The 24,395-nt window shown below is 51.0% G+C and overlaps 1 protein-coding gene across 7 annotated transcripts in view; it reads right to left on the bottom strand.

The window, feature by feature from the left end:
• Positions 1-6,450: 6,450 nt before the first annotated feature.
• The window catches only part of BDKRB2 (bradykinin receptor B2), a 33,297-nt gene continuing 15,352 nt past the window's right edge, over positions 6,451-24,395 (bottom strand). For 5 of the 7 annotated variants that reach the window (XM_049705413.1, XM_033419686.2, XM_033419682.2 and 2 more), the window contains one exon: positions 6,451-9,793. In XM_049705413.1, the coding sequence (XP_049561370.1) occupies positions 8,704-9,786 (1,083 nt within the window). In that variant the 5' untranslated portion in view covers positions 9,787-9,793 and the 3' untranslated portion in view covers positions 6,451-8,703. Of the gene's footprint in view, positions 13,142-14,715; positions 15,989-17,294; positions 22,278-24,395 lie in introns of those variants that run through there. The other 2 variants (XR_007475289.1, XM_049705414.1) reach the window with 2 other exon arrangements.

The raw sequence follows: 24,395 nt of genomic DNA, 5'->3' as shown, positions 1-24,395 counted from the left end.
CAGTCTTGGGGCAGAATTTATTCTTTTTCAAGAAACCCCAGTTTGGGGTCCTAAGGCCTTCCCACTTCTTAGAGGAGGCCCACCCACATGATCGAGGCTGATCTCTTTTACTTAAAGTCCATCGATTGGAGATGTTTACCACATCCACAGAATTCCTTCACAGCAGCACCTAGATTTGTGTTTGATTAAATAACTGGGTGCTGGAGCCCAGGCGCGTTGACACATAAGACTAAGCATCACAGATGATATTTAGTCATGATCCTGGCTGGGATTAGTTAGGTGGGCCGTGTAGAGAGATGAGAAGAGGGCTTAGGATTGAAGCCCGAGGAATTCCAACCTTTCAACTTCACGTGGAGAAGGAGACACTGGGCAAGCAGAGTAGGAAGGAGTAGGCAGTGAAGACCAGGTTCTGTGCCCATCAAGTCCGGGAGCCCATGGGTTAGACAAAGCCCTGCATTAGACAAAGCAGAGTGGACTGGCCTCTTGTCTGCAGGTCTTCCCAGGGCCTTTAATAGGCATCTATGCAGCCCCACAAGAAAGATGTAGTAGTTGCATTGCTCAGACTTTTTTTTTTTTTTGCGGTACGCGGGCTTCTCACTGTTGTGGCCTCTCTCGTTGGGGAGCACAGGCTCCGGACGCGCAGGCTCAGCGGCCATGGCTCACAGGCCCAGCCGCTCTGCGGCATGTGGGATCTTCCCAGACGGGGGCACGAACCTGTGTCCCCTGCATCGGCAGGCGGACTCTCAACCACTGCGCCACCAGGGAAGCCCAGGGTATTTTATATATTCTGCATTTGATCTTACCAAATTGTTAATCCACTTCTCCATACTCAGAATTAAGGAGAGAGGCTGCTAGACAGGAAAGAAGCTACTCTATTTTTTTTCGGGGGGGCGGGTTACATGGGCCTCTCACTATTGTGGCCTCTCCCGTTGCGGAGCACAGGCTCCGGACGCGCAGGCTCAGCGGCCATGGCTCACGGGCCCAGCCGCTCCGCGGCATGTGGGATCTTCCCGGACCGGGGCACGAACCCGTGTCCCCTGCATCGGCAGGCGGACTCTCAACCACTGCGCCACCAGGGACGCCCTCTCAGACTCTTTTGAACAATCAGGAGCCAGACTCTTCTGTTGTTTTTGTTTTTGTTTTTTGAGAAACTTTCGGAAACTCTGCAGAAGGAAATAATGGCATCAAAAGAGCTTAAACATTGGAAAGGGAGCCCTGCAGCTCTAGAAGAAAACGAGGTCAGGACTGAGTGGAAGAGAAAGAATTTGGGCAACTAATGGAGTGGGGAGGGGTTGCCAAATGAGAGGTTCTCTTCTTCCCGCTGGAGACCGAGGGGGAGGGGTCGAGTAGCCCAGAAGGCCATTCAGCTGTCCAGCTGTCAGCGGTCTCACTGCTTCGTCTTCCCCAAGGGGACTGGTGCTTTGTGAAAGAATCTGATTCCAAAGCAAGACCCTGGTCCTTGAGGTCTGATGCGGAAGTCAGGGTGGGCAGGTCTGGCCGAGGAACCACGTCACCGGGGTTTAATCCCAGCTCCATCACGGTTGAGCTGGGTGACCTTGGGCCATTTTTTATACCATCTCCTGGGGCCTCGGTCTCTTCATTATTTTTTTTCTGGATTTTTAAAACCACTTTTAAAAATTGAAGTATAGTTAAATTACAATGTTGTGTTAGTTTCAGGTGGACGGCAAAGTGATTCAGTTATACACATAAATATGTCTATTCTTTTTCAGATTCTGTTCCCTTATTACAAAATACTGAATATAGTCCCTTGTGCTATACAGTAGGTCCTTGTTTTTTATCTATTTTATATACAGTAGTGTGTATATGTCATCCCAAACTCCTAATTTATCTCTCCCCCAGCCCCCCAAGGAGACCCAGTCTCTTAGTCTGTGAAGCGGGCGTCTTCTCCGAGTTTGGGGATCAGGTGAGATGGCGGTGGAGCGGGCCCTTGGTCAGCAGCCAGCAGGAGGTTTCATCACGTGGTCGATGCACAAGGCGGCGGTGGTGTGAGCACAGCAGGGTTACGTAAGCTGTCCTCCGCCTTGGCCAGGACTGGGGAGGGGAAGAGGCAGGCGTACTTGACTGCCCTGAGTGGGCCGTGCGGTGACTCAGCGTGGAGGGGGGCGTCCAGAGGAGCCTCAGAGCTCCATCTTGGGCCATTTTTCAGGATTGTTTATAAACAATGTCCCACCAAGGTGGGCTTGGCGGTGAAGCTGTCAGGAAGCTGGGAGCTGGGCCCTGTGGCCTCTTCTTAACCTGGTCTGAGACTCCTGGAATTGGCCTGCCTTAGGGGGAAGGAGAGAAACAGGGCAGCCCCGGCCCTGGGTCGGTAGAGACGGTGTGTCGAGGCCTGTGGTGCACACACTCTGGGGGCCTGGGCAGCCCCCAACACGCTATGTTACCTTGAGAGAGGCCTCAGTATCTTCCCTGTGAAGAAATCTCTAAAAGTCTGTAAGATGGTGTATCCCATTCTTTCTTAGGACACCTTCTATCACCAGCTAGCATCTCTAAACCCCAGGAGACCTGAAGAAAGTGTCTGGTTCCCTCCTCCATTGCTGGGGGAAGGAGTGTGTGTTGGGACTGTGACGGGCACCTCAGAATTGTTAAAACGTCTGTATTTGTCTCCTAGAGCGGCCGGATCAAAGTACCACAGACAGGGTGGCTTAAAGGAACAGAAATTTATTCTCTCACGGTGCAGGAGGCCAGAAGTTCAAAAGCAAGGTGTCTGCGGGGCTGGTTCCTCCTGGAGGCTCTGAGGGGGAGTCTGATCTCTGCCTGGCTTTGGGCGGCAATCCTGGGCATCCTTCAGCTTGTAGAAGCGTCACTGCAATCTCTGCCTCCATCTCCTCATGGCCTTGTCTCTGTGTCTGTGTGCATCCTCTTCTCTTCTTATCAGGATCCCAGTCGCTGGATTTAGGGCCCGTCTTTATCCAGTATGACCTCATCTTAATTACTTCTGCAAAGATCCTATTCCCAAATGAGGTCATATTCTGAAGTTCCAAGTGGATGTGAATTTGGGGAGGGAGGGGACACTATTCAACCCATGAGAACACCTTTATCTCACTTAATCTTCACAACGCCTGGATCCTCATTTTATAGGCAACACCCCTGCCACCCAGAAACTCAGAGATGTTAACTGATCTCGTCCAAATTCCCACAGCCAGGAAGCGGTAGGGCTGTGAACCAGGGACCTGGCTCGAAGTCCAGGGCAGTCCCTGCCACGCTGGTGCCACCCTTTACAGTTTGCAAAGCCCCCTTTCCAGAGTCATTAGCTCTGTGTGACTCAGGTATACTTATTGTATTATCTGCCCATTTCACAGATGAGGAAACTGAGGCCAAAGGCCGGTGTGGGGGAAATGAGTCAAGTGGTTTGTAAAGACCAGACGGTGAGTAGGTGGCATGGCAGGGACTCAAGGCCTGGACTCCATGGTTCTTCCCCTCCAATTCAATATTATATCTCCATGTGGGTCAGGTGAAAGACGCCAGACCCAAAAGACACATATTGTGTGATCCCATCTCTATGAAATGGTCAGAATAGGCAGACCTAGAGACAGAGAGAAAATGAGTGGCTACCAGAGGCTTTAAGGAGGAAACGACTGCTAAGGGGTGTGGAAGGATGAAGGTGTTCTGGAATTAGGGGGCAGTGATGTTGCACAACCCTGTGAATACACTAAAAGCCACTGGAAGGGGCAAGGCACAGAACTCCTATCTCAATAAAGCCGCTCTAGTAAAGATCTCACTGGAAGGTGTCAGCCCCCCGCCCCTGGAGACGGTTCTTCAGGAAGCAAGAACTCACAAGCCCCAGAAGGTGCAAAGTCTGCCTATCGGGGCAGAAACAGCCCAAGCCGAGGCCGGACGCTCTTCCTGCAAGAAGGCACCTTGGGAGCTGCTTCTGTGGCAATCTGCATCCCCCTGTTAAGGCACAAACACACAGAAAGCAGGTGGGCTTCTGACCACACTTCTGCAGAACCGCATGGCCTTAGCAGGTTATTTCCCTCTCTGGGCCTAAGTTCCCACATCCCGAACTGGCAATGATACAGGCACCTCCCTACATGAGTGGTCATGAGGGTCAATTCCAAAAAGAGCTCAGCAATGGGTAAACAACAAGGTGCTATTGTATAGCACAGGGAACTATAGTCAATATCCTATAATTAACCATAAAGGAAAAGAAAATAAATAAAGTAGAGCTCAGCAGAGTGAGAGATATTTTCATGGAGCCCCTTTGACCTCAGCCAAAAAAACCCCACGAACAAACCATTAAACTTTCAGCCACGGCTATTGCCAAATTGTGTCCTCCTTGCTCAACCCTGACGCCAACATTCTCAGGGGCTTTGCTCAGAGGTCAGGGCTGTGTGGGGCTCTGCAGCGGGCCCGGGGGTTGAGTAACGAGGAGGTATGGAGTGTGCTGTGCGGGTCACAGGTGCAGACTGCACCTTTGACTCATCAGCGGCTGCCTCATCGGCGGGAGCCTGCATCACCAGCACTAGCTCCCGTTGGGGCACCTGGTGGGCAGTTGGCACTCCTGCACTGGGCCCTCACCCGCTCTGGCCAGGACAGACTCAGGAGCTGGGCCCAGCGCTTGGTTCTGAGGCCACCATAGGCCCCTCTGGGCTTCTCCCCATCTCACCAGCTCGCTGGGGCCAAGGAGGGTCAGGAGTTGAGGCCCGCTCGTGCTGCCTGGCTGGGGTGGGAGGGAGCTGAGAGGGAGGCCTTCCAGCCTGTTTACATCTGCTGAGAGCCCCGCTCAGACTCCCCCAGATTGCAGACTTCCCTGAGTCATGCCCCATCCGTGAGCGAAGTCCCTCGGATGAGTTAGCTCCCTTGCGCATTTGTGGGCAACTTTCTTCAAGCTCAAGGCCTTGGTGGGGTGCAGGCTGGATGGGAAGTGTGGGCACTGGACAGAGAACTGAATATCTACCAGGCACCTGGGTCCAATGCGGCTGGAGGGTAGAGAATGAGCCAGGAACTGGAGAGAGGGAAAGAGACAAGGCAGGGGCCAGCTCGTGAAGGGTCTTGCGAGCCACCTTATGGAAGTGGAGCTTTATCCCAAGAGTGGTGGGACACTACTGAAAGGCTTCCTGTTAGAGAGGGCCATCATCACCCTCACCATCATCTTCATTACAGCCATCACCTTCACCACCACCATCATAACCATCACAGCCGTCATCATCACCATCATCATCACCATCACCAACATCATCACCATCATCATCACCATCATCAACACCATCATCATCACCAACATCATCACCATCATCATCACCATCATCATCACCATCATCATCACCATCACCAACATCATCACCATCATGGCAGCTCATGCATGTTGACTGCCAACTCTGTACCAAGCTAAACACTTTCATACACTAATTCTGCTAACAGTTCTATGATGTGGATGCCATTACTATCATCATTTTACAGATGAGGAAATGTAGACTCAGAAAGGATAACTGAGATGCCCAAGACCACACAGCAAATGAGTCTGAGCCAGAAGCAGAACTGGAATCCAGGTCTGCCTGATCCCAAAGCCTTTGCTCTTAAACACTGTTCTTTACATGTTCTTTACATGTATAGCTTCCCTATCATTGTCTTTGCCTTCTTAAAAGACGTCATTGGCTGCATAGTGGAGAATATGAATTGGGAGATGGTGGTAGTTAATATCAGAGATGGGGAGACCAATAAGAGATGATGGTTAGACATAGAAAGAAGCAGATAGATCCAGGAAACACTTAGGTGGAATGTAAAAGAGGTGCTGATTCACTAGGTGTAAGGAATAACAGAGAGGGTTATTTCTCTTTACCATGAGCCCCAGGTTTCTAGCATGGATTGATGGGTGCGGAGACAGAGCAGTGTCATTTCTGTAGACACAGAAAGCAAGTTTTTTTAAAATGAATGAGTGAATGAATGCATGAATAATGAAGGAACCTCAAAATGGAGTGGATAATGAGTTCCCCATCACTGGTAGTATGCAAGCAGTAGTTAGACAACTGTTTGATCTAGACCTTGTCAAATGGAAGGCACCTAATAGATATATATCACATGCACGGATGATTGAATTACAGTCATCCTTATGATTCTAAGGCCTCATGGGGCCTCATGCACACCTTATGGGTACTTGGTAATGAGTCACCAATGTAGGAATATGGGATGGGAGAAAATATTCAAACGCTGTTGAAATTTCTTAGATTGTACTTGAGTATATTTTAGAGTGTACCTTTTAATACATGTAAATAAGTGTACGTATTGGGTACGTATAATCAAAATTTTTTTACTTATATGGATATGCAATTACTATAGCTTGGACACCACTGATTTATAGGACAGAAGCCCTAAATTAGGTTGAGTGGAAATAAATGGAACCCCCAGGCCAAAGACTTCTAACCGCCACTGCAGTGTCTGTGACAAGACACAGGTTTTCGGGAGTTGTAACAAATGAAAGAACTACGCAAAAATGCCTCATCCCTTTATTACGCTGGAAAAAACACATGTTTACGCCGTTCATTCATTTCTCCTTGTTTGTGAAATGCTCCCTCTTTACAATGTAGTAGCTCTTTGGACCTTTCACAGGACAGATGTTCTGTATCATGGTACCAACACAGCCCACGGGGCAGCTCCCTTCCCACAGACCGATTGCTCCTTAGCCCACGGGTCGACCCTAAATGACCATTAGGGGCCCAGGGCTGTGATGCGGCTCTGCTCATAGGAGACCTTCAGACCATACACACCCACTGATGAATGAGTGGTACACATTCCAAAGCCCAGCCTCCTTGTGTGTTACCCCACTCACAATATGCACATGGTTTAACTTCATTCTAATACTGAATGGTTCCTACTTCGTTCTAATGCGAAATGGTTCCTATTTCTTATTTCTTCTGTTTTCTTTCTCCAGCTTGAAGTGTGTATGTTTATTCGGGCAGAGGGGTATGCGTAGCAGAAAACAAAGGCTGAGATGGGGAAGAAATCTTCTGTGACTCTTTTTCTTTTAAAATCCAGAGCTGGATTGGGCAGTATTTATGGGCTCTTTGCCATCTAAATCCTCCTGGCCCCACAGGTTCTATGCTCTCCAGAGACGGCCCGCTAACAAATCACCCATTTACTGATCGAGTGAGTGCTTCCAGGGCGCTGCCTGCACTACGCGTCCCGAACTCCATTGCTACTGAGCGTGCCTCGCTGCCTTGGCTCTGAGGGCTTGATGTTGGCGCCTGGGTGGTGCGTTCTCCGTTATCTCCACGTGGGCCGGCCACAGAAGGCAGATTATAAAACATGTAGAAAAAGAAGAAACGAATTCCGCCTGGAGAACCTCGGGCTTGGGGCTAAGGCTGTGTCTTAAGTCTCTGGCCAAGGATGCTGGTCCAGCTTCATCCTGCCTGACACCTGGTACCGGCTTTCCGCCCCGTCCATCACTGCCCACCCCGCCCTTCGGCACAACGACCCGCCCCTGCCCCGCCCACAGGAGGCAGAGCCGCGGACCCCTCTGCAGTTGCTTTTGATCTACGGGTTGGGGAGGGCGTTCTGCCACCTCCACTGAAGATGCTTGTGTTTGTGCGCGCGCGCGCGCGTGCGTGCGCGCGCGCGCGTGTGTGTGTGTGTGTGTGCACGTTGATGGGAAGGACAGGTGGTGGAAGAGAGCTAACATATTGAGCACTTAGGATGTGTCAGACACTGATGGGTGCTTTACACCCCACCATTAGCTACCGATTCTCCTCTACGGACCTTTTGCTGAACCTGTGTCTTTCTCCTTATAATAAATTTATTCCTGTTCTGTGGGCGTAATAATGCCTCACATTTATATAGCACCTTTCATTTGTCAAAGTACTTTTATGCCTGTTAGCTCCTTTAATCCCCCAACAGCCTCGTGTTACAGAGGAGGAAACCGAGACAGGGACACAGCCACGTGCAGCCAGTTATAGGCTGAGCTGGGGCGGGCTCTCCTCACCCCTCTGCCCTGCCCCGCCCACAGTGCCTTGCTTGACCGCGGCTGCAGGTGCTGACTTATCCCCACATGAGTCTGCGAGTTCCTTCAAGGCCGAGACTGTACTTTCTTTTTCTTCTCTTACCCACAGTGCTCAAGGCTGCGTATACAGCAAGTGCTGGATAAGTGCTTATTGGGTTCTTCTTTGGCACAGACCAATTGTCTTTCCATGAGGGGAATGAAAGAATCCTGGTCTCCGGATTCACACCATGGAGCTCTCAGAGTTTAACCTTCATTAACCTGAGAAATCATCCTCCAAAGTCCTAGCTGAGTGGATTAAAGAAACCCAAGGCAGAACTTCAGCTGAGCCCTGCGTGGGCACTCAGCAGCTGCACCAAAGCTGGGTGGCATTTCTGGAGATCTGAGCTGTCGTGCTGGGGCAAGGTGGGACACCACATGGGAGGGAAGCTCGGTCACTCCTGTCCCTACCCCCAGGCTCCCTCCACTCCTGGGAAGCAGCAGACTGGTCTAGGGGTGGCAGCAAATAAGAACAATAATACTCTTGTGTTTCTGGAGCCCCTGGCTGTGTACCAGATCACTCCAACCTCACAGCCTTGCTATCTGCAACTGGAGCCGGGAAGGAATTTACTGGAGACACCGGCTCACTGTCCAAGGTCACACTTGGGATTCCTTCCATTCCTCCTGGGTCACATCCTGAGAATCACTGTCCAATAATCGTCACCCGCGTTAGTAGCCCTGGTGACATCTGCTCACTGGCTGCTTCCCACCCACTACGACAGTTTGTGAATCTGGCGTTCCACTGAGATGGAGGTCCGCAGTGTGCCCATGGAGGTCTCCGTCTGGCTGGGCTCTGCCCCGCAGCACCCTTGCCGGCACAGCCGCCCGTACACCTCCCGCGACTTCTTGCGGAAGCTCTTGCCCACGATCACGTACACCAGCGGGTTGAGGCAGCTGTTGCTATAGGCCACGTAGGACGCGATCTGCGTGAAGACGTCGACCACGTGCTCGTCCCAGCAGCTGGAGAGGATGTCGAGGCGCTGCAGCGTGTCCAGGAAGGTGCTGAGCTGGAAGGGCAGCCAGCAGACGACGAACAGTAGCAGCACGGCCAGGACCAGCACAGTGGCTTTCCTCTCCGTCTGGATCTCCTTGAACTTCTGCATCTCGTTGTTGCGCAGCACGCGTATGATGTGCACGGTGCAGAAGGTGATGACGCTCAGGGGCAGCAGGAAGCCCACGGAGTTCAGGAGGCTGTTGGTGAAGACCTCCCAGCTGCGGGACGGGTAGATGATGATGCAGGCGGTGACGTTGTGGCCCTCGGCCCCGTACTCCCGCATGGTCCGGAAGACCAGCATGGGCAAGCTCAGGAAGAGTGAGCAGCCCCAGATCACCAGGCTGTAGAGTCTGGCCCAGCGCACCCCGCGCATCCGGCCCATGGACATGGTCTTCACCAGGGCCAGGTAGCGGTCAATGCTCACCAGCATGAGGAAGCAGATGCTGCTGTAGAGATTCATGTAGAGCACGGTGTTCACCACGCGGCAGAGGACTTCCCCAAAGAGCCAGTCGAAGTTGTTGGCGATGGTGATGGCCCAGAAGGGCAGCCCGCAGGCCAAGAGCAGGTCGGCCGCGGCCAGATTGCCCAGGTAGACCTCCGCCACCGTGCAGCTGCTCCTGTGCAGGCAGAAGACGCTGAGGACGAAGGCGTTCTCGAGAGCTGCCAGTATGAAGAGGACCCAGAGGAAGGGGGGCTGGATGGTGTTCAGCGAGCTCCACCAGTCGGAGTGGACGCAGCTGCTGCTCTGGGGAGGGGTCCCGTTGAGAGCAGGTTCAAGGGCTTGCAAGGTGACGTTGAACATTTTGGCGCTGCAAGAAAGTGGAAAAGAGGCAGTTACACCTCACGGTCACAAGAGGAAGGAGAAACAACTGCTGCAGAAGGAGAGGGGGATGCTTCCAGAAGGCAAAGTCAGGGGTGAAACCCAGACCCTTTCTGTGCGGTGTTCAGAGGCGGTTCAGGCACACCTGTGTCCCCAGGGGCTTAGAAAGGCGCCTCTGCTCCTTGGACTTAAACTGAGAGCTCTTGTTCTTCGCCTCCAGGCTCCACTGGGATGTGTACTTGACCAGCATCCGTCACCCAGACTAACAAGTGTGAGTGTTAGACCCTGGACCTCCTCGAAACTTCCATGATGGGAGGATACACAGCATATTCCTTCCTTATCACAGGCCCCCACATCCATAAGGGCGCTGGTCTCTTTCAGCCTCTTGTGGCCTGGCCATGGGTGAGGAATTTATTAGAAGAGAAAAGTGATATCATGTCAGACAGGGAGATTCCAACCTGGCTCGGAGACCACAGTCCATCTGCCCACTCCCTGTCTCCTTCTGGCAGAGGGCAGCATCATGCTTCCATACCTTCCATCAGCGTAGCATTGATGATGAGCGGAGGTTGCTTGATGAAAAGGGAGGGGAAGGGGCTTTGGAGCCAGACAGTCCTCTGGGTTCAGTCCTGGCTCATTCATTAGCTGTGTGACCTTGCGTAAGTTAATTAACCTCTCTGAACCTTAATGTTCTACCTTGTAAAATGGGAATAACAAAATCTTCTCAGGGTTGTGGTGGGGACCTGAGACAAGGTGCAGAAAGCCCCAAGCACTGTACTTGATTCAATAAACATGAATAATTACCTGTTTTTTGTGAACTTATTAAAATAACCAATGTCAAACTCCAGCACCACTGTTGGCAGATTCTTGCTCTTACGTTGGTGATTCCATCATTAACCCACTGGCTCCTCTTTCACTCTGAGACTCAGACCAGCAGTGAGACTCAGCCCAGGGGGCAGTTCACTTTCTGGGAGTTCCTCTCCGACTTCAGCAAAGAAGCATGGGGTTTCGATAGACGTTGGCTCCAACCCTAGCTGTGCTGTCTTGGGTAAATTGCTTGACCTTTCTGAGCTTCCACCTTATTGTCGTAGAGTCTTGCTCTCTCCCTGGCTTGCCTTGCATGGCTCTTGCAAGGTTTAAATCAAAGAGTAGGTATGAAGACACATTGAAAAACTAAAAGCACAATGCAAAGGGCAGGACTAATTGGGCACTTTCCTAGTGCTCCGTGAGGTGGATGAAGGAAGGTGGAGGTGGAGGGGCTCTTCCTGGGCAATTGATTGTTGGGTAGGCTCGTGGGGGAGGAGCTGAGCGATAGATCATGGGAAAGAATCTGCTGATCGTCTCTGGGATTTCCCAGAAAACGTCCTGGAGCAGCTGGCTGGCTTGGAGGGGCCAGACTGGAGGCGTGTGATGAACTCATTCATTGATGCAATTTATCTTTAAATGCTTCTTGGGCATCTCCTCTGTGCTGAGCTCCACCTTGGCTCTAGGGACCCAGAGGGGAACACCACACATCTCCTGCCCTGCCCGAGCTCCCAACACCTGCCACCCAGTGTGCGCGATGAGCGATGAGCGCCGAGGGGTGGGAGGAGGGGCAAGGGACACAGATGTGGGGGGAGGAGGTTGGAGGTAACTCTGGAGCTGGGTCTCAGAGGATGAAGAGCACGTCAGCAGGGGCCAAGAAGGAAGGAGGGCAGATCAGGCAGAAGCAGCAGCTTGAGCAGAGGCACAGAAGTGGGGAAGCCGCTGGTGTTCTGGCAGGTGGACTAGATGTTGGATGGGGAGGTGGGAAGTGGCAAGTGATGGGGTTGAATAAGGGGATAAGGACAGTCTTCAATGGGTGCTGAGAAAGTGAGGCTTTGTCCCTATTGGAAATACGCTCTAGAAAGGCCCTCCTAGTGGAGGGCGGTTTTAATATGTCCACAAATTCTTCGATACTCCTCCTTTCAAAGGGTGGAGTCTAATTCCTCTTCCAGTGAATGTGGCCAGACTTAGTGACTTGCTTCCCACCCGTGGTGGCAGTGACAGTGTGTGACATCCAAGACTAAGGCATAAGAGGCTTCGCAGCTCCCTCCTTGGCCTCTTGGGTTGCTTACTCAGGGGGAGGCTAGCCGCCATGTTGTGAGGACACTCAAGCGGCCACATGGACAGGCTCCATGGAGAGGAACCGACTTGCCACCTTGGTCATGGAGCCTCCGGCCCCAGTGAAGCCTTCGGTTAGATTCTGTTCCCTCGGCCTGTGAGTCTTCCAGCTGAGGCCCCAGACATCACAGAACAGAGACAAGCCATCCCCACTGGACCCTAAATTTCTGACCCATGGAAACTGGCAGGCTTCTCTGCAGAGCCTCTGAAAGTAAGACCTCCCCTACGTGGTCCCCTTGGTCCAGGCTTTGGCCCGATTTCTGCAGGCACAAAAAACTTGTTTACTTAGTGCCCCACACCTGGGGCGCTGCTGTCTCTCATGGTCCAGCTCTCTAGACACTCAAGTGTCACACCACATGCTGCTTGTTAATTTCCCCCACAAGGTAGCCCCTAGCCAACAGGATGGCACCTGGCCCATACCTGCTCTGAGAAGCCACAGGATCGTTAGAAGGTGGCCTGGGGAGTGCTTGACTGGGAGCTATAGGGCTCGTGTTCTATGGCCCCAGCTGAGATGGCCATCTGGTCATGTCCATAGCAGGTCACACCTGACACAGGACCTAGAGGCCCAGCTGGGCCCAGCTCCCCCTTTGTCTTCCTAACACTGCCCCCCTCAGGACTGACTCTCCCTTTCCTCTGCTTCCACTCGGGATCAATTCCCCCCACATTCTCTCTTTAGAGTGTTCAGACCTTCCCCAGAGGTCAGCCTCGTGTTGAGACGTCCCGTCTCCATTGGAGACATGCCACATCTCTGTCTGATTTCTTGTGTTGACTTCAGAATTTCAATCTTTCTTTTCACGTTCACCTGGGGCCATTCACACGTGACCACCTGTGTAATGTGTGCTTCTCCTCCTGCACACCCCTCCCTCAAACAGAGCAATCCACGCCCTCCGCCCCCGACAGGCCTTTGGGGATTGGAACACCAGCCTCCCCAGCCCTTGAGAACTTTTGTCTTTGGGTTTCACATTGCCTGGTGCTTCACGTGTTGTCCCGGAGAGGAAGGGCGTGCTCTCCCAGGTGTTCTCCGGCTTGTCCCCTCCCCTCTGCCCCATAAATAGTAAATCGAGGAATCCCTTTGACTCAGCTGAAAGACGCAGTGGTGGGCACGGCGTCCTCATGAACAGATTGGATCATGGATCTCTTCCAGGCAGAGAACACTTGGACTCAGAGGGGGACGTGAGTAACGGCCTGCCCAGGCTGACTGGAGGAGAAAAGACAGTTAGGTGGTGGGACCGGGGACCATAAAACACACGCATTCTCCACTAGGGGAGAGAAATGGAGGCCTTCGCTTAACAAATATTTATTAAGCGTCCATCACACACTGGGTGCCAGGACGTAATGTGAGAACAGGCACAGCGTCTGTCCTCCGGGGGCTTATGGTCTCATGGAGAAGCCAGACATGACCCAGTCACTAAGTTACCGAAAACTGACATAAATCCTATGAAATAAAATGCAAGGTCCCGTGACAGCATGGAAGGTGGGGTTCTAATCCAGCTACGGGCAGGGGCTGAGTGGATGTTTATTATGAGACCCGAGGGGGAGCAGGAGTAAGCTGGGTGAAAGGATGGTGGTGGAGGATGTCTGGACAGAAGGAGCAGCACGTGCAAAGGCCCTGGGGCAGGAAGACGCTGGGTGCGGATGTGTGTTAGGCCCTGGTGGCTGGATTGTGGGGGAGCCAGGGGCAGTTGCTGCCTGTTTTTCTAGGCACAGGATGATGGAGACTGTAGAGGATCGATTCCAGAGGTGTTTAGGGCAGAACACTGACATGTCTGGAGCAAAATTGGACATGGAGAGGTTGGAAATGAGGGTAAGGAAGGGATCAAGGATGCTGCCACCCCCGTCCCGGTGCTGCTGTCTCCTATGAAGGGGATGAATGGGAAGGGCTAACTTGGAGAGACAGGATCATGTGTTTAGACTTGAACCTGTAAGGTTTGAAGTGCTTAGAGACTTGCACGTGGGTCTGGAGCTCAGGGGAGGGGGCTGGGCTGGAGGACAGGCTCACCCTGATGCAATGGAGATGAATTAGACACAGGATCTCCAGGGCCTTCGAGCCTAATAGACAAATACAGAGGAGTGTTTCCAATCCACAGCTCTGGTCAGTGCTGCAACGTGCTCTCAAGTTCTGAGCCGGGTCCTCACCTGAGCCCCGGGGAAAAGTGACGGCCTTTCTGCCCCGTGGGGCTTGCACTGATGCAACCTCCCTCTCCCCCTTCAAGTTCAACTGCACTCTCATCCAGGGAGGTAGGCATTGGCTGTAAGCTTGCCTTGCAGAGGAAAAAACGAGGTGCAGAGAGGTGGGGTGACTTATCCAAGTGCCGTTGCTGGTAAGAGGTGGAGGTGGGACTTCAACCCTTCTGGTGCCAGACCTGGAGCTCGGACCAGTAACCCACGTGACTTCTGGCTGTCTGGGAAGGGTGTGAAAAGCTGGGTGCATGCATGCGTGTGTGTGTGCGTGTGTGCGTGTGTTTAGCCACGGATCTGCCCTGCCCTAGGTTTCAGCAGCTTCTCAGCTAGAGGAGTCTGTGCAGACCCTGCACACCCGGCTTCCAGAAGCCCAGCTCTCCCAATGCAGTTGTGGGAGGTGGAGATCAGTTAGCAGACAATTCTGGAAATTTGAACACATTAGGAAAAATAAAATAAAAGACTGGGTTGGTAAGCAGGAAATAAAGCCAAAGATCTTCAGTTAACGCCCAGAAAAGGTTTCCCCAAAGCCCAAGCTGAGCTGAGGTCAGGATTTAGAACTTGCAAGTCGTTTTGACTTTTCGAGGCGGGGCTTGGGGAAGGGAAGAAAGGCCTAGTAGAATGCTTTTCTGAGGGGCCCAGCTGGGCCCGTGGAAAGAAACTTCAACTAGGGGTCAGAGGTCATGTATTCAGCTCATTCATTCCCCAAGAACAATTATTCAGTGTTTTTCTGGTGCTGGAGATTAGGTGGGGAAGAGTGAAGCCGAGCTTCCCCTGCCCCCATGGGGTTCTCTGTCCAGCCGAGGGACCTCAGCCTGCCTGCTGAGGTCACCATTTCCACCAAGACAGTGACAGCCGCATAGCTAACCCAGGGTCTCCCAACTCGGTCACCCTGGGGGGGTGGCAGCCCTCCCTCACTGCCCTCTGTTATGGGTCTGCACGGCCAGGTGTCCCCAGATCTGACAGGATCAGCCCAACTGGACCCTAATTGTTTGCTAATGACTGTCAGCATTGCTCTCCCGTTCAAAACAAAGCTGAGGGCTTTTCTCTTTCAGATGTGCAGAGAGCAGGCAGTTTGAGGACCAGGGAGAAGGTAGGAGTCTGAGGCGACTCTAGATTCTCTGCATCTGCTCCACGTGTGGGAGCACCCATCACCCCCTGCTTCTCCCCAGCCCTGTCCCGGGAGTGCGGGGACCACTCCCTGGGGATGAGATGGCTGCCATCTGGCTTCCCATGGGTTTTGGCCCATGGGGGCACCAGCAGGAGGCCGAGGGAGGGAGGAGAATGAGGATGGGGTGCCGGCTCCCAGCTCCCTCCTTTGGGGGCCTCCAGGGGCTGGCTGGGCCTGGCCCGATTCACAGCTCCTATCGGGGCCCTTTCCAACTCGCTGTCCAGTGATGCTGATAGATGCCACCTCCTCTTGCCACTCAGGCCTCAGGCCCGGACGGAGGGAGGGAGGGACGAGTGGCTCGTCTGCCGAGACCTCTGCTGCTCTAGCTCTGAGGCCCTGGCGGTGTTCCCACGCGCTGTCTACAGGCAGAAAATAGACCCTCTGTTAAAATTCCCTTCCACTAACCAGTATTAGCTGGTTTGAATGTGCCCTCTCTTTCCTACTGGACGCTGACTAATATATCTTGGGATTATAATCTCAGATGTCAGAGAACTGTTTAAGGGACCGTTGGGGGGAGGGCGCGGGCGTGGTGTGGCGGGCACAACGGCGCTGAGGGTGGTGGCGATCAGGTGTGCAGTTCTGGGTGTTATTTGAGGGAGTCCCTTTAGCTCCCTGCGCCTCGGAGTCCTCATCGACACAGCTGGGGGTGGAAGCGGGGGTGGGGCGGGGGGGATGGACCCATGCCGCCTCCCGCCTCTACTCTGATCCTCGTGTCTGGGTCCGGGCGCTGGGCTGATGACTCCGCAGCTGGGCTTTCCCCTTGTTTTGCAAACTGATGCTTTAGAAGAAACATCTAACATTCTCCCTCAAAATTGGTCCAAGAAGACTTACTTCAAAAGTATTTCCTTTGGTTGAATCACATAAACACTGGCTCTTGGCGCTGCAGAGAGCATTTCCATTTTAGTCTCAGCGGGAGTCTGTTTTGGTTCCCCAAGAATCCACGTCTGAGGGCTCTGCGGCTGTGGCCACCCCAGGACACACAGAGTCACTTTCTCAGGGACCAGGATTCGCCTTGCACGGAGCCCCTGATCCTGTAGCCAACTCGTGCTCCGTGTTTTGTGGCGGTGTGCTGGAGATAGGAGGTATTTCCCAAAGCGAGGGGTGTGGACTGGATGGTAAATAACCTCGAATCGTCGAGCCACTCCTCTGGGTTAGCCCTGGAGAAAGTGTCTTCAGCACCTCTCTGGTGTTTATAACCCACCTTTCAACAAAGACAGCAGGCCCAGCCCCTGGGCTGGGCCCCAAATCTAACCAGACTTTAACCGGAGTGTTTATGGCCCACTGTATTTATTTTTACAGGCTTTTTTTGGGTGACAAATGATACTCATTTTCCATTTAAGTTGGTGATATGGAGTTACCAGTTCAGAAGTGAGTTGCTATTAAAGAATTAGCTGTACAGGTGACATAGACGTCAGAGCCTGTGCGTGGAATGACCGAACGAGGGAAACACAGCCCGGGGAGTCTAGCTGGAGACTCACGTCATAAACGGGAAACCCAGCCCCGCGGTCAGGCTTACCGGCTCTGGAGCCAGACCTGGAATTGGGTCCCCCTCTACCGGGTCATTATGTAACCTCGTGGTGCCTCGTTTTTCTCAACTGTAAAATGGGGGTTAGTATAAAAAGAGCCCTCACCACGTAGGGCGGCTGTGAGGAATAGATGAGTGAATCCATGTCCAATGCACGAAGCATGCGGTGAACGTGTCCAGGATGGGTGCTGCTTCACCCCCGCTCCCCAGGGGGGCCCGTCTGCTGCAGGAGCCCCCCACGTTGCCTACTCTCCCACCCACAGCCCAGCTGAGGTTTGCAGACACAGTTCCACAGCTGGATGGAGAGATGAATGTGTCGCTGGGACATCACCAGCCTGCTGCTCCAGGGGAACCCTTGAGACCGCACAGTTCTATCCTGTCGGGAGGGCGGTCCCCTTCCGCCTTTTGCATCCCCTCTCACAGTGATAGCCTTGTGTGTGTCTGTGTGTGGATGCACGCATGCTCCTGTCCCGTTACATTAAATACACCTGCCTTGCTCGTCTTTCCACCCTCCGCCGTGCCTGCTGCTGTGCTTTGCACATCCCAGTCTCTTGGAAAACATTTACTCCATAAATAAGTAAAATCTCTCAGACCACCCAGCAAATTGGAGTCAAGGCCAGAGCTACAAAGAACCAAGGTCTCCCGAATCTCAGCTCAGAGCCCTTCCCTGGACTTCTCCCCGGAATAAATGTTTTCCTCTAAAATCTGCCTTTATGTGATCACTGAGTACGGATGCTGTCTGTAGGGAGAAGTGTGGCCTGAGTACAGTTTCCAAGGGGCTTTTTCTCCTTTTCCCTGAGAAAAGGTCCAAGATGTCTCTCGGGGAAGGATGGGGTTCTGGGAATTCAACCTAGGTTCCAGGAACACCTAAAGAGCTGAATCAGAAGATCCATTCAACCTTAGACATCCATGTGGGCCTTTCTTGCGTTTGGACACTTTGTGGGCCTGGAATGTTTTGGAAACACTTACGGGAGCGGAGGTGGGGTGGCGGGAAGCGGGGGGGAGCCTTGAGAAGCGGAGCCCCTCTCCCCACCTGCTTTCTGCAGCCGAGGACGGGGTGTGCCTCCCTGACTGTTCCCCCTCACACACCCCGGACTCCTGCTGGGCTTCACCTGTTTCTTGTTTCTTACTGTTCGCTTATTCTGTTCAGCACATCCTGTTTCCCTCACCTTAGGTTCTGTAGTTTTAACGAATGAGCAACTTTATCTGATATCCTAATACCAATCCTTCCCCTTAAAAAAAAAAATCTCCCTTTTTGTCTTAAAAGATAATATGACCACAGTAAAGAGCATTTAAAAATACTACAACCTTGGGACTTCCCTGGTGGCACAGTGGATAAGACTCCACGCTCCCAACGCAGGGGTACTGGGTTCGATCCCTGGTCAGGGAACTAGGTCCCATACGCTGCAACTAAGAGTTTGCATACCACCACGAAGGAGCCTGCCTGCTGCAACTAGGACCCCATGCAGCTAAATAAATAAATAAATATTTTTTAAAAATGTTAGAATCTCTCAGAGTTCTATCCCCAAACAGCTCTTTTTATATCCACACTCAACCGGCTTTTCATCTCCTGTGGTTTTGCGTAGAATATCGCACCAAGGGGATTTTTCCATGTTGTCCCATTGTTGTCATAAGGATGCCTTTAAAAGAACGCATTGTATTGGTATATTGTGGTTTATGAACCCGTTCCTCGATTCCGATCCCTTCGTACGTAAGGTATTTCCATGGGGCTCCATCGGGATTATCCCAAGGATATTTCCTAGGTTCCCACCACCCCTGCCTCTGCTGGGGCTGCCCCTCCTGCCTGAGTGCCCTTCTCGGCCCTCTGCCTGAAGGTTACACCAGCTGAGTCCCCAACCCTTCCACGGAACCTCCTCCTTAAGTGCCCTACGATGGCCGGTTTTATGTGTCAACATGTCTAGGCTACAGCCCCCAGTTATTCAATCTAATACTGGTCTAGGTGTCGCTGTAAAGGCTTTGTGGATGTTATTGAAGTCCCTCATCAGACTTTAATTAAGGGAGATTATCCTCCAGTATCTGGGTGGGCCTGGCTTAATCAGTTGAAAGGCCTTAAGAGCGGAACTGAGGTTTCCCAGAAGAAGAAATTCCACTTGGGGACAGCAGCTTTAGTGCATATCCAAGAGTACTGGCTGCCTCTCCTCACCACCTTACCTATGGATTCTGGACCTGCCTAGCCAGCCCTGCAATTAAGTAATCCAGCTCCTTGCAATAAAGCTGTAAATACATTTCTCCCACTGGCTCTTCTTCTCTGCTGAACGCCCTTGAGCAGTAGAGTTCTCTTCCTTCTCTTCCCCTCTCCTTCTCTGTGACATTCCTTTAGGGCAGGTCTATCAGAGATGCTTATGTTGCTTCTTCTTTTCTCTGTTCCGTGCCCGATGCCTATTAGGTGCTCAATAAATGATCATTGACTGACTTGATAGAGGGCAGGGCAATCCCTACTTTTCTTTTTCTCCCCAGCAGACACGTCTGCAGGGTAGAGGCGAAGGGAAATGGAAGAACGTACTGTGTGCCCTTCCTGCTACATCCTCAAGACTGTACTGTGTGGTTGATACATCATCATTCCCATATACCAGACACGAAGGCAGAGGTTTAGCTAGGTAACCTGAGATAGTTCAAGTTCACAAAGCTAGCCAGAGGCAGGGCCAGGATTCAAACCCAGGTCTGCCTGACTCCAAACCCCGAGACCTCAGAAAGCCCCTCCCCGTCGTCGAAGTTCCAGGTGCGAGGCCCCCCACCCTCGGAATAGTTGAGGGATTAAGTGGGCATGCAGGCTTGGCTGTCCCTGGCCTGGAGGGGGCACTGTGACTTCATTCCTCAAGGGAAGAAGTGTTGTGCAGGCAGCTGCAGGCGGGCAGCTCAGACGAGGGCTCAGCTGGCCATGTGGAGGTGGCAGGGGGATTCGCACAGGGCTAGAAATGGGCAGTTCGTGGGACTTGGTCCCTGGGACATTTTGGTAATGCGGGTTTTGGAGGCAGGAAACCTCAGTGTCTCAACCTCGCCAGTCACTTGTGGTTTGGACCTTGATTGGAACTGCAGAGGGCAAGACACAGTGTGTGTGTGTGTGTGTGTGTGTGTGTGTGTGTGTGTAAGAGCATGGGTTGGGTGCCCCGAGATGTCCCTAAGGGGTTGGAAAGACAAGGGACCTGGGGTTTCATGACTGAGATACAACCAGCTCAGAATCCCAATCCCAACACTTACTAGCTGTGTATAACCTTGGACGAGCAGCCCAACCCCTCAGGGTCTCAGCTTCTTCATCTGTCAAATGGGAAGCTAAGAGCACCCACTTTGTGGGGTTGCTGTGAGGATAGGAAGGTTAATGAATATTAAGTGCTTAGAACAATGCCTGACACACTTTAAATGCTCTATACATGTCAGGGTTTCCTTCCTCTCTGCTCTGTATTAGGTTTATGCAAACAATTTTATTGGGAAAAAAGTTCTACTTAAAAAGAAAATGTTCAGTCTACCTCCAACCCCTCATGACAAAGGGGGAAACTGAGGCTCAGAGAGGTGAGGAGACGCCTAAAGCCACACAGCGAGTAAATGCCAGCCTGCAGAAAGAGCCACGGCCTGGCCTGTCTCCTCCTGGAGTGGCCTTTTAGGGGTCTCTTCCAGGCCAGAGGTGACCAGGGGTTGGGACACACTCACAGGTCTGGGGCCACTGGGGACCCAGCCCAAGTGGCCGTCTTAATGGAAGCATGGGTTCCTATACCCAGCATATTCCTCCTTCCTTCTCCTGCTCCGGAAACCCCTCCTGGGTTAACATGACAGTATCCTGGAATATTAGGGTGGGAAGGGCTCTTGGACACTGCTTCATCAGGCCCCTGTTATATAAGTGGGCACGGAGGCCCAGAGATGGTGGACATTATCCCAGAACACACAACCAGTTAGTGGCAGAGCTCGACCTTGAACCCAGGTCCTGGAATTACGGTATCTAAGCCCCCTGTGTTTTTTTGTTTGTTTGTTTTGTGTTTTTTTTGTTTTTGTTTTTGTTTTTATCATCCTACAGCTGCTCCCATCCCATGTAGAGACAGGGCTGTGTGCTAATGTCTGATTGTGAACATGTTCAAAACCCCAAACTCATACCCACAGCCCATGCAAAGGAATGGTGAGGGCACACACCAAAACATTACGAGCTGCTGCCTTTATGTGATTAGAAAGATGTCTTTCTGGGAGAAAATATGTGCAAAACGATGTGACCGACAGGGCTTAATCTCCAAAGTGTACAAAGAGCTCATACAACTCAATAACAAAAACCAAACAACTCAATCCAAAAATGGGCAGAAGACCTAAATAGACATTTCTCTAAAGAAGACCTACAGACGGCCAATAGGCACATGAAAAGATGCTCGACATCACTAATCATTAGAGAAATGCAAATCAAAACTACAATGAGGTATCACCTCACACAGTCGGAATGACCGTCATCAAAAAGACTACACATAATACACGCTGGAGAAGATGTAGAGAAAAGGGAACCCTCCTACACCGTTGGTGGGAATGTAAGTTGGTGCAGCCACTATGGACGACGGTGTGGAGGTTCCTTAAAAAACTAAAAATAGAGTTACCATATGAACCAGCAATCCCACTTCTGGGCATATATCTGGAGAAAATTCTAATCCAAAAAGATACATGTGCCCCAATGTTCATAGCAGCACTATTTACAATAGCCAAGACATGGAAGCAGCCTAAATGTTCATTGACAGATGAATGGATAAAGATGTGGTGTATATATACAATGGAATGTTAGCCATCAAAAAGAATGAACTAATGCCATTTGCAGCAAAATGGACGGACCTAGAGATTATCATATTAAGTCAGAGAAAGACAAATATCATATGATATCACCTTTATGTGGAATCTAAAAAATTATACAAATGAACTTATTTACAAAACAGAAACAGATTCACAGACATAGAAAACAAACTCATAGTTACCAAAGGGGAAGTGGGAGAGGGATAAATTAGGAGTTGGGGATTAACAGATACACACTACCATATATAAAATAGATAAACAAGGTCCTGTTGTATAGCACAGATATTCAATATCTTATAATAAACTATAACAGAAAATAATCTGAAAAAGGAAATACGTATATATATATATAACTGAATCACTTTGTTGTACACCAGAAACTAGCACAATATTGTAAATCAGCTATACTCCAATTAAAAATGTTTTGAAAGAATGATGTTCTCTTCCCACTTTCCTGTATGTTCTGGGGTTTCTGTTACAAGCATGTAAATAATTTATAACGGGAAGAAATAGAAATCTTTGCAAAAGGGTAAAGCAGAAACCATTCAGGGTCCAGCGGGAGTGTGTTTTCCAGAAAAGCCTTTGCTCAGGAACGGCTCGGACTTGGTGAGCTGAAGATGCTCATTTCCCCGTAGACACTCCAGCTCCTTGAATGTCCTGGTGGCCCCGGGGGTGGCCCTGGCCCTGCTGGGGCGGGAGGAGAGGGTGGCTGACCTGGGGCTTTGGCCACATGCAAGTGTGTGCCATGACCTGTCTTCCCATCCAGCCCAGTTTATAAAACATGGGGGAGGAAAACACCATGGAACCTCTGAGCCAACCACAGAGAAAAGACTCCTTCGTGGCATGAAGGGATTTGGGTCCTGCCTAAGATGCGTGCAAAAGGAGTGGTGAACACCATATTTGAGGCAGGTGGAGTTTTATCCCTTCCTGCACAGGGTCCCCACAAGATGCACTTGGCTCCTAAGGGACTGGTACCTGTTCAATTCCCGGGAGTGGCCTTCCTGCCCATTCATTCATTCATTCATTCAGTCAACAAACTTCTATTCCCCATGTGTTTGCCATGCTCAGTGTAAGATATCATGGGAAGGGTACAGGCATGGTGGGCAGGACAAAAAGAATTTGGACATCAAGACACAACCTAGTGCCATCCTTCAAGGACCATCTCAAATGTCACCTCCTTTGAGAAGCCTTCCTTGACCTCTCAGCCAGCAGAGATCTCTCCCTTGTCCGAGACTCTATAGCAAAGAAATGGAAGGTGCAAGCCTCTGGGCATCAGAGCCCTGGGTTCTAGTCATGCCTCCATCACTGAGTGCCACATGTGATCTTGGACAAATGCTTTGACAACGCTGGGACTTCATTTCCTCATTGAGAGAATGAGAGATTGTACTAGGTGGTTCTGGAGACCTTTGTAGAACCATGTCCCTAGAGGGAAAATGAGCTGCTGTGGGGAAGCAGTGAGCTCCCCATTCTAAGAAGCATGCAAGCAGAGGCAATGTTGCCATTTGCAGCAACGTGGATGGACCTAGAGATTATCACAGTAAGTTAAGTAAGTCAGAAAAAGAAAAACAAATACCATATGATATTGCTTATATATGGAATGTAAAATATGATACAAATGAACTTATCTATGAAACAGAAACAGACTCACAGACATAGAGAACAGACTTATGGTTGCCAAGGGGGAGGGGGGTGGGAGATGGAGTGGAAGTTTGGGATTAGCCGATGCAAGCTAGTATATATAGAATGGATAAACAACAAGGTCGTACTGAATAGTCAGGGAACTATATTCCATATCCTGTGATAAATAGAAAAGAATGTGAAAAAGAATGGAAATATATGTATAACTGCATCACTTTGCTGTACAGCAGAAATTAACACAGCATTGTAAATCAACTATACTTCAAAAAAAAAACCAGCCTTGCCCTAGCCACATGACTGCTACCCTCTGCCCAATTCCACTGAGGGAGGCTGATCTCCTTGGAATCCAGGGAGTCAACCTTCAGAATTCCAGAGCTCTGGGCTCTGTCAGTGTGATACGTTTTTTAGAAAAGAGTGGGAGAGGTACATATTTCTTAGAGTTGATCTGCAGAGCTTGGAATTCCCCAAGAACAGAGAAGTAGAGAGGAAGGGAAACGTTGGGCCCATGTCCCCAGCTCCGCCACTCACATCCTGCCTGGACGCAAGAGCTACACAAGCCTGGGATGTGTCTTTGTTTTTGTCTGGCTGGACGACCTGGGGCAGCCGACGTAGCCTCTTGGTAAAATGGGCATAGCTTCCCCTGAAAAGGGTGTTGTGAAGACTGGCAGCAATGTGTAAAGTGCCTGCCACTTTGTTTGCATGTTTCTAAGTACATTATAGAGTGACCTCTGCATGTAGGAACTATTATTATTATCATCCCTATTTTACAGATGGGCAAACCGAGGCACAGCCTGCATGGTGGAGCTGGGATTTTAAGCCCAGGTGGTCTAGGCCAGACCCCCAGATTTGATTTTTGATTTTGTTTTTTAGCTTAGTATTATGGAAGTTTTGAATATGCACACAAGTAGATAGACTAGCATCATGAAACTCCACGTACCTACCACCCAGCTTCAATAATTGTCAAGTCACGGTCAATCTTGTTTCTTCCATACCAAACCCCACCCCAGCTCTTCTGTATGATTTGAAGCAAATCTCACATGCCTGTCATTAGCCTGTACATCTTTCAGGGTGCATCTCTAAAAGATAAGGACTCTTTTTTTCAAAAAGCATAATCGCATACCCCTTATTCCATCTAAAAGAAATCAACAATAAATCCTTAGCAGCATC

This window comes from Orcinus orca, chromosome 2 (assembly GCF_937001465.1).
Source record: "Orcinus orca chromosome 2, mOrcOrc1.1, whole genome shotgun sequence".
Taxonomy (NCBI): domain Eukaryota; kingdom Metazoa; phylum Chordata; class Mammalia; order Artiodactyla; family Delphinidae; genus Orcinus; species Orcinus orca.
Note: the sequence above shows the minus strand (reverse complement) of the source record. Positions and strands in the feature narration are given on the sequence as shown.